This window comes from Opisthorchis viverrini, assembly GCF_000715545.1.
Source record: "Opisthorchis viverrini unplaced genomic scaffold opera_v5_90, whole genome shotgun sequence".
In the NCBI taxonomy this organism is placed as follows: Eukaryota; Metazoa; Platyhelminthes; class Trematoda; order Opisthorchiida; family Opisthorchiidae; genus Opisthorchis; species Opisthorchis viverrini.
Window position 1 is genome coordinate 119194 of NW_008751743.1, and position 10972 is coordinate 130165.

Here is a 10972-nt window from a genome sequence, read left to right on the forward strand (position 1 = left end):
GACGGCAGCGTCCAACATAAAAAAATCACAATAACTAATAGTATTGTTTTTACCAGAACATACCTAGATCGGTACATGGTGGTTCTAAAGTCCAAATGCATTAACTCTGTGACATCTAAGTCTAGACATGTATGAGTTTATTGAGATAGATGAAAAGAAGGTTTGTAGCCAACAGTAACGTTCCGTCAATTAGCGGGACTATGCTGATGCCAGACTAACGTCACATGAATCGCGGAAAAAATGTTCGCAATGTGACAGTCAGCACCACACAACGGTTACACGAACAAAAATGATAACAAGGTCATTGATATCGATTGACAGCGCCACCAACCGTGGACAGTGGGGAGAATGCAGATCACATCCTGGAAGGCGTGTCGCGCGGAGGCGGTGGACATAGAATTAATGTCTTGGGGACTAGCCAGTTTCTTGATGACAGACACAATAGATTGAAAGATATCCATGTCCTTATGTGCCCAGATGTACTTTGAATTCAGACCTGACTGGTGTTTGATCGTAAGTTATGTATCTAGATAGTTCAGGAACAGTGAGTGCTAGGGTGTACGGTGGACACATTCCGCACTCCTATAACGAACTGTCGTCAGTCAGCGTGTCTAGACCGTTTGGAACTAAAAACCCAAGGCCACGCGCAGGACGCAATGCATAGATATTACACTTTGGTAGTCATCCATGGCTGTTCGAATGAGAGTATTATTACATTGTCTGTTTTGTTCGCGTGATCGTTGTGTGGTGGTGATTGTCATATTGCGAACATTTTTCCGTGATTCATGTGACGTTCGTCCGGCATCAGCATAGTCCCGCTAATTGATGGAGCGTCACTGTTGGCTACAAACCTTCTTTTCATCTATCTCAATAAACTCATCCATGTCTAGACTTAGCTGTCACAGAGTTAATGCATTTGGACTTGAAAACCACCATGCAGCGATTTGTGTATGTGCTGGTGAAAACTGGGAATACTGTGGAAAAATGATGCGGATCTCGTATCTGAAGCTGACCGTACACAATGTGCAGACTGTGGAATGAGAAATTATTTCGAGAAATACACTCATTTGCAAATCAATTTGGTTTTCACGAGAGATTTTAACTGAATCTCTCGTTTATGGTATTCTACAACTGAATGTGTTGCACACAGGCCGCCTCACGGCTCAGTTGGCATGATTTTCGAGATATCGCAGTATATTTTTATAGAGGAAACTACTCACAAGGTTGCTGAAAGATTGCTCTCGATGAGTTTTCAGCAACCGTGTGAGTAGTTTTCCTTATGAAAAGTATTTCGGTAACTTCTGGAAGGTCTTTTAGCGGAGATCTCGATTGGATTTGGAACTCAATGTTAGAAGAAAACCTGGTGATGATCTAAATGAATTTGTGATGTCCGATTGCATTGCATTTTGGGCCAGTAAGGCGAATTTCACCTATCGTGTCTCTAACCGAATTTAGAATGGATATCTGTTGGACCATGTGTGCTTGAGACGTTGGGTACTGAATATGTCGGTTCTGACAGAGATAATGTAGGAAACAGCATATGTGCAGTAGGATCTGGGTTTACACTTTTTAGTTGCAGCTTTGGTACTGGTATATTAGCGAGCGACTAGAAATTCGGATAGCCGTATAGAACAACCATTGTGACGATCTCGGCGTGGTAATCGAGTTAGTAGTCCCAGTTAAGCGAACTTATGGAAGTAACAAACAGTTGGGCATAGGGAGGACGCAAAAGGTTCGCAAGTGCCTTCAGACCATTGAGGTCTATTGGGGAGTGCGGGAACAGGTGGACAGCTTCGAACGAATGTGATAAACAGAGCAACCAGACGTTTGTTAAAGACAGAGTGATCTGCAACTCCTACTGCAAGCTAGCTGCAAGCTAGATATTCAACTAAACTGACACGGACCAGTAAGTATTCAGGTGCAGGATGAAACGAACTCGGACACTTCCTGAGCAGAGCGACTCGGGACCTTGGTCCAGTGGCTCGTGGCCAGTAGAGGGCTACTTAAAATCGGTACTGACCGTCACACGTTTGATTTCAGATAAGACCAACAAGAAGCACTCATCAGTCACATTGGCAGTGGAGTGGTGAACAGACAGCTTCTCGTGCAACCGGTGGCAATGAGTGTGAGACGTGAACAAATAGTCAAATGTCTGTCGTGTAAATCACCAACCCAAGTTGGTACTGTATAGAATAGGCAAACAGGGGGATACAGTAGCTTGGGATAACGTATTGCTGAACATTCTGGTTCTGGTAGAGAATCAACGTCTCCAGCCGATGCATGACTCCACTGACTCGCAGCAGTTCATCCTGGGATTTACGCTCGTCCCTCCAACCCCTCCCCGCTTCCCCGTACTCAACAGAAGGATGTCGGCGTTCAGCACTTGAAGGATTGATACTTTTGTAAGCCTTAAGAGGTGGGTCTTGACAATGAATCTGAAGCAAGCGTTGAACAGAATGATATTATTTGATCTTATATAATTCCGCGATATCTTGTCCCGGTAACTACTGCTATCACTATACAGGGAGATTTGAATGAACACCAAAACTATGTGAGGACAGCCACACGACATTGAATAGAAAGTGCGGAAGTTGAGAGAAAGTCACGTCACAATCGTTCATCGCAGTTGTTGACCATCGGATGTTGATGGAGGCTGCAGATTCGTGACATCCGCGCACTCTCTGGTTGAGGGTTCAGTGGATCACCCACAGCCAACAATTGCGAAGGCCATGCTACACACTTCTCCGTACGCCAAGACAAATACGTGGTACATGCGATGGGGCACACTTTGAATGCCGAGGTCCATTGTCACAGGTGTTTCAAACTTTAAATACTCGAAACTTTTTGAATTCGCATGTCAATCGCCCCAAGTAAGCTGACTAGCCATGAAAACCAAGTCTCTACAGGATACCTGAATCTCCCATGAAGCCAATGATTGGTTGGTGCGCAAAAACAGCATTATTGTGAAATTCCGCTAGGGGAGAGCAAACATGCAGTGGGGTAACATTCTCAGGTTGTAGTCTGATCCATTTGAGCTGGAGCTTCAGGGCGAGGAACTTCTTAGCCGCGCAGTGCTCTTAGCTGCAAAACATTTGCGAGTAGAATAAAACTTTGTAAGTCAAAATCTTGCGTTTTGTTACCTATATGCTCATGCAAAAAACCATCCTAATCGACGCACATGTTTTCGCAGCTCACCAAATCTCATGATCCACTGAAGAAATCATAACTCTGCCGGCAAAATCCTGATGGAATACTTCCCAAGCATTACTGGGACTCCAGGATGCCTAGATGGGGCTCAAAAGTTTGGACTGGTATTCTGAACTCACTTGTCTGTCAGTTTCAGTCCATCAGGGGCACGTTGTGGCTTTCGAAAATTCAATTCCATTGTGCGAATACCTTGCGCCTCAGGATGAAGTAACCAGCTTCGCCATTTAAGTGCCGAGCTTTTGGGTCAGAACCATTAAGCAAATCCACTGCGCTGCACAGCATTCATTGTTGTGGTCATCTCAAAGCTGGCAGCGATGTTGCTAGGCCCGTCACAACCACGGTCACAAATACAGCAAGGCAACAAGTACAGACGTTGGACGATATCGTGTGAAGGAAGGGGTCAGTCAACATGTCAGGAGCTCCCGGTCTGATACATCGGTAGCGATCTATTGTGTTAGCACATTTTGTTAACGCTGTGGCCATGCGAACGTTGTTTCGATAAACTGTTCACTCACTGTAGTGAACACGCCCCGTAGCCATAATTCAATGTATTTATGCCTAAGGTAAAATACCCCAAGAAATCAATGACACAAAGAGAACTGGCAATGAAGCTCTTCGTTATTACAAAGTGCCCCATTGATCGGGTTGAAATACAATTATTCCTGTACACCTTTGACGAATGACGATGAAATGAGTGAACCTTTCCGGATTGCTTTCAGAGCATTTTCTCTAGCCCTCCATACTGCAAAGCGAACGTTTCATCATTGCAAGGTCTAAACAAACAGTTTTCGTAGGCAGTAACGTCTAGGACGTCTACGTCACTTCCAAGCGACGTTCCCAGGAATGTATGATATATCAGTGTTGGCCACGAAAATCATTACGGATCACCTCAGAATTTGTGAAAGCCCCATAAATATGATTTCCTCCAATTAAATGATTCTTCACATTGTACTTTTCAAGAACTGTATAGGACTTGGGAGGGCATGATTTCTCCCAACTCACTTCCCATTCTGAATGCTTTTTCCATCTTCCGGTAGAGTGTGGGTGCAGTTTTTTTTATCTCACTCGAGGCGATCGACTCGACTGCTTAGTTCAATTATTAAGATTTTGTGACCAAAGTGGACGTCCGAATTGAGGTCCTCAGTTTCGTAAATCAGTTGGTTAATATCTGACCAAAGGGTAGCGTTGGTTTACCCAAGCATACCGTGTCGAAAAATGGTAGTGACAGAAATGTAGGGCAGAAAAAAATTGTGTATCCCCTTGTGAGTTTTCACTTTTGACCCTTCTGATTACTTGCTCTACTCTCACAGAACGGAGACTGATATTCGGGCTTTTCCAACTTGATTTCATAATAATTCCTTTGCTTATTTCGGCCATGTACTTTGGATCTCCACTGGTTTTGCTCACCTGTAGCTGCCATTCACTTTGCCACAAGTCCATCCCATCTGACACTCATGTATACTAGTATGTGTATGTTTGAACGTGCGCAGTCGACCTACTTACCTATGCGTTCTTCGTGTGCCAGGCCTGCTGATCGGACTGGTCTAGGAAGCGATGGACGCAACACTACCGAACCAAAATTCCGCACGCCGTTGTCTGGTTTGCGGACCTTGCCACTTCACAGTGTCGACCAGTGACGGACTTGCGAACGTGTTGACGCCACGAACGTGGAAAATTGAAGTTTGTTATATAATCTTACTTAGTTTTGTGTGAAGAGTACGGTAGACTTTCGAGCCCAATTCTTCGTTTCGATATTCGGTGTCGTCAAACCTACGTGTGACTCAAAGTTCGCTATGGGAAATCTCAACAGAGACAGTATTCCGGAACAATTTAGCACCCAGTGATCCGTTTTCCTAGCATTTCCAAATGAACGAGCAAGTACTATGGGAACCGTGCAAAGTCAGCTGAGGTAAACATCTTCGGCTTATGACTGTGATGCTTAACCATAGACAACTAACTCCTGCAGATGTTGAGTCTGTTCGCTAACTGGTTGTTAGAAAAAGAAAGGAAGGCCACATGCACCGACGACTGATAGGGGTATACTGCATAAACGTTCGTGAAAGGGTGGGTATACTTAGTTTTGTGAACGATAAGGTTGTAGGTTAGGTTGCTTTGTTTAACGACTGCGTTGGATCGCCGAGCACCCCATCTGGTACATGCATCATTCAGCTACCAGTAATCCGGACAGGTCTGGTGAATTGGTACCATCACAGTGGCGTCACAATTGCCTGTGACGACTGATATTTTTACGAAGAGGTGCAGGATGTTGGCAGGATGCTTTCAAAGATTTTGCAATCCGTCCGACTGAGCTCTGCTAATAACCTCAGTCTAACTGATCGATCATGAAAGTTGCGTCACGTGATCATTTCAAATACTCGTTTGCAATAATATTGGCTTCACTCTACTATCATGGAAGAAACAGGTCAGCTATTCTCGACAGTTACTCCTAACCAGAGTGACATATCCCTTACGAACCAATCAGAGATCACTCAAAAAGAACAGCCTTTCGATTTATGCTTTATTCATCGTGAACTGGAATCTTTGTTTCATTGTTTCAAGGAACTTTCAGGCGAAAAGAAAATCGTTTACAGATCTTCTCAAATTGTTGGGTTACTAGCTATTCCGACAGTAATTATGGGTACAATGGGTTGTCTACTAATTTTGCTACTCATCCACAGGATGCGTCATCAATATTTCCGACTTTCCATTTGGGGTATCGCCATTTGCCTCACAGACTTGCTACGTCTCCACATTATCGGCCTGCTGTATTGTTTCGCCACATTCGGTTCTCCATGGTGGGGTTACAACCTCCAAGCACCGCATATGAAAGGGTATGTCAGATGCAAGATTATTCACGCATTATCAGTCTTTCTTAGCAGCCTCCGAACCAATCTAATAATGTTCAGTGTTTTTACCCTCCATTCTAGTCGCGTAACAAAAAAAGATTTGGAAACAGGCTGGACAGTTTTCGGATGGATAGCTGCTGCGATCATGCGCAGTCTGACGCAGTCTTACCCTTCTCTAGCCGTTTATGGAATTTGGCAGGCGGGTGGAGTAGTTCTCTGTTTACCCGATCCTCAATGGCCTAAAGTCTACCACACCTTCTTTACCATACATCAGATTTTATTCTGTGAGGGTATCTTGGAGTGTGCTGCTACACTGCTCATGTGTGTTCCATTGTGGCGCCAAATGAAGTACGAGGAAGCCTTACTATACCAGTTACACTACGGATGTAAGTGGACCAAGTGGATTGCTTTACTGTTGAAGGATTTCAAACGGAATTTGGAGACCTCCTTGCAGGAATTGCGGGTGGTAACTCTCCAAGCCGTATTGGTCTGCACTGTCAGAGTTCTAGTCTGGGTTGCATTTCTGGCAACAACACTGGTGAGCACTGTGATAGAAGATGAAACAAAAAACCCCAATCTCATTGCTTGGATGACAACAAACAGCTTTGAAAGTGCCATGTTAGTAATTGAGCTTTTCCTGTGTACTTTTGTTTTCGTCATTTGGTACGGAAGCTCCCGCGCAACCTGGGAAGATTCGAAGTGCTTTCGCTGGTGTGGTCAAGCTACGAGGATCTGCAAATCTCGCCGCACTTCTCATGTACGTACTGAAGCTGGTGGAACAAAACAGATCAGTAGGAAATTGTTTATACAATCTGAGACGGAGGACGCGTTTTATATGGTAAAATACCTAGCAGCCCACCTAATCAGAAAGTACAGGGTTTCTTTTGTCAGGATTGCGGGACAAAAAGTCGCTATTGTGAAGCGCACGTCAACAAGCCGAAAGTCGGTAGCGTTTCAGCCCACGTTTCATGATGATCTGGCTAGTGAGGACCGAATATCGCTGATAAACAAATGAGTAGGAAAGCAAAACGCTTGATGAATTATTTCAGTGGAATATATGCATGCACTTTCATATTTTATGAAATGGATATTTCAGGTTTAAATAAACGCTGTTTACGCTGTTTTCTTTCAACTTATTCAAAGCGGCTCACTGCTACCATTACAACCGGGTGGTGCTTGTAAAACGTTTCTCTGAAAATCGTTCTCAAATGTGGTAATTCTAAAAGAACGGTGATTCGTTCACAAAACCAGACGGGTCATTTCTTTGCATCTGCCAAATCTTTGTTAAAAAATAGTGTTGTTCCACTCCTTAGCTGGTTATTTAATTTTTCTAACGAAAAATAAGAGCTTTGGGTCGGCGTAAGTTACTGCAATGTCTCAGAAAAGCACGGAGAACGAGTCATAATCCGATCCAATTGGGTGAAGTCATCTAACTTCCTCATCTACCGTCTGTACGTCAAACAAGTATGGAATTCTGTAGCAATTATCGCATCTCATGAGGTTAACTGGATAAAGTGGAGATGTATAAAGGGGGTATACTGAATTTAATCGGATATGTCTTTGAACGAAAACAACTTGGGTGAGTACATCGAATCGGTACGTAAATACGTATCAAACATAGCAATAAAAGCAAATCGGTCAGAAAACTGGAACAGGAAGCGGGGGGTGGAACGTTCAAGTTTATTTCAATAGCGCAGACAGCCTGGATATGCTTTTGAATCCACTTTTTCTGAATTCAAACATTTGAGTGCATACTTCGTACGACCACCAGCTCTGTCCAGGGAAATAAAGCATTTTACTGTCCGTAACGATCCGGAGTCCACCACGTATGCCTACACACTAAAATCCAGATGGTTTTATTGTTGTCCTGGGTTATATATCAACAGACCTTGTCAGCTATTTTGGTCCGTGCTCCGTTGCGCGCACTGGTAAACGTTTTCCTACTTTATGTATGTGTTTCTGCGTATACACCAGTAAGTATAAATGTATTCTGAGATGATCGAGTTAAGTAGATTATAACTCATAATAAGAAGCAACATTTTGTTGCATTCTAGTTTGATTTCACAAACGCTATTTGTATAGTATCCTGAATGTCACGATCGGTCCTTATGAAACGTCATCGGCTTTAAATAATGGCTGGATGAAGACTGCTTGCTGGGACTGTAGCGATTTGAAATTCCGGAGTGAGTATAATTGGGCGATCCCATTGTTTTCTCTTGTTCCCTTCATTTAGCTATATATTTACCATGCATTTTCTTTCCGGTTTGATAACCTAGCCTAAACTGTATCGATTCGAATACGAGTCCGAAGAACAATGTTAACTTCCATAAACGAAACCACCCACGAAGTTGCTGAAAACTCTCCGACAGCCCACGAGCAGTCTGGCCCTTCTCGGGGCTCATCAGGTAGGCACAGTCCCCGGACTTCCTACTTGAACTCAACTGAAACATGATTCGGCCTGTGTGCAGTACATTCAGTTGAAGAACATCATGAACGAGGGTTCCACTTGAGTTTCCCGTGAAAACAAAAGCGATTTGCAAATGAGCATATTTGTCGCATTCAGTCCAATTTTGACTCAAGTAGAACATCAGTTTAACGGGAACGCGGGAACTGCGCCTTGCTGATGAGCCCCAAAAAGTGTGAAACAGGTCATGAGCAACCTTGCGAGTAGCTCCATTTATGAAAATATACTGCGATATCTCAAATATCATACCAACTGAAACATGAGGCGGCCTGTGTGCAGCACATTCAATTGAAGAACATGATAAACCAGATTTATACTTGGGTCCACATGGAACCCAAAATGATTTGCAAGTGAGGGTGTTTGTCACAATCTTAACTTTCACATCTCCACCATATCGGGTTTCCATTCCGTTTGGTTATTTTCAGGTGATTTGTCGTAAATTAACCTAAATTCCTGATATGTTGACAGCAGCTAGCTGAACGAGGTGCCTCGGAATTAAACAAGCTCACCAGAATATTGTCTGTCTACCATGCTTGTTGCTTATTCCCTGTTTCCGCGATTCATCGGTTTACAAACGTCTGATCTAAATGAGAACGAAATATCATCCAAATGTCCGTGGTTCCGAAAGAGACCACTTTCATGTGGAGGACGGCTAGTCCCAAGGGTATTTTCCTAGTTTTTAAACCTTTATAAGTCGACCACAGTGTGAATCGATTGACAGGGTTGTTATAGACGGGCGAATGTGTTGACTTATGGACCAGTATGCTTATTAATTAGTGATTTTTGCTTATCCCTTCCTTGAGCATAAGTGTTGTGGTTTACGATCACGACTTCAGGTTTTTCTATCAGATACCTGGGAATTCATTTTCTAACCGTAAAGAAATGCGGCCAACAACAAGCAGTCACCATGACTAAGTAGAATGGATCAGGTGTCTTTTTTACCGAAGTTCGCTTGTGGTTTGGGGTTTCACACTGTTTGCAGTTCTACTCATTCCACTTTTGGTTGCATTTTCAATGTGCATCCTATTAATCACTCGGAGTTCGAATCAATCGTCAGTGCCGTGACTGACGCATGGCGATACGAAACTAAGTCAGACTAAAGTAAGACTAAAGTCAGACTATGATGGGCAATGTGTTTGCAAATTTTGTGGATCTTTGGGTTTCAGAGAGTGGGTCGACAGCATTTTATTCAAATTCCTTACATCAGAATCATTTTAGATCCAACATACAGTCAATTCATTTCACAATGGGAAATTCGGTCCACTATAAACTGAATGTTGTGATTTTATTATTCTTCAACTGAGTTTCCTCCAAAAAGAAGACATAAACTTTCATCTAGATTAAAGTAGGCACATCAAAAAAGCTTTGTTGTCACAGCACTACCTATGGGATTTGACGAAGAATAGATCACGTGACGAAGTACAGTTAATTTGAAATTGCATTAGCGTTGATGAGCGACCCAATTGAAACTCATGTTTATGATGTTCTTCGGCTGCATGTGATGAAAGAACCCACATCATGTTTCAAATATCCGGATATTCTAAACAGCACTGTACCTTCTTGACAGAACGCACTACTCATGGAGTTGATGAAAACCGTTACGCAGCCCTCTGCCGGAAGTGTTCTTCTTGGAGCTCATCAGGTAAGCGCAGTGACAGTCATCGAGTCTCAGTCAACCCTATCTCCTACTTGAACAGCAAATTGTGCGTAATTTGGTAAGGGTCAATCGTTGCCGTGTTGTGAGGCATTAAGTTAAGCGCGAACAGTCCGGGTACCGTCGGTCCATACGAATTCCAGGTTGGCGTGCCTGTCATGCTTTCTATACCTGGCGAGAGACGCTGCAAGATGTAGCAGCCATTCGAAGCCAATAGTGATATTTTCGGAAGCTTCCATTCAGATTGCCTGACCGAGTGTCTGGAGGGGAAGACAGCTTGAAAAATTGTAGCAGACTAGTATTGAGTCGGTTCTCCATATTTTTTATACTCTCTCTCTTACAATCGGTCAGTGAAGTATCAGTGCTCTATCACGGGTGATGACGATGATCCCAGGTATGAACAAACTTCTCGGATTCCACAAACAACCCTAGGTATCGAGAACTACACTCATTCGCAAATCAATTTGGTTTTCACGAGAGACTAAACTGAAACTTTCGTTTATGATATTCTACAACCGAATGTGCGGCACACAGGCTACCTCGTGATTCAGTTAGTATAATATTCGAGATGCCGCAATATGTTTTTATGAAGGAAACTACTCATAAGGTTGCTGAAAACTCTTCGACAGCCCACGACCGGTTTCGCCCTTCTTGGGGCTCATATCATAAACGAGGGATTCTGTTGAGTCTCTCGTGAAAACCAAAATGAGTGTATTTCTCGAAAACAGTCCAATTTGGGTTTAAGTAGAACATAAGGTTGACGGAAATCCGGGGACTGCGCCTACCTGATGAGCCCCAACA

The 10972-nt window shown here is 43.3% G+C and overlaps 1 protein-coding gene across 1 annotated transcript; it reads left to right on the forward strand.

The window, feature by feature from the left end:
- Nucleotides 1-1172: 1172 nt before the first annotated feature.
- T265_04921 (hypothetical protein) lies at nucleotides 1173-10656 on the forward strand (the record flags this gene model as incomplete). Its single annotated transcript, XM_009169789.1, has 2 exons — nucleotides 1173-1263; nucleotides 10523-10656. 2 exons carry the CDS (start codon nucleotides 1173-1175, stop codon nucleotides 10654-10656), a joined length of 225 nt encoding a protein of 74 aa, XP_009168053.1.
- Between the last annotated feature and the right edge of the window lie 316 nt (nucleotides 10657-10972).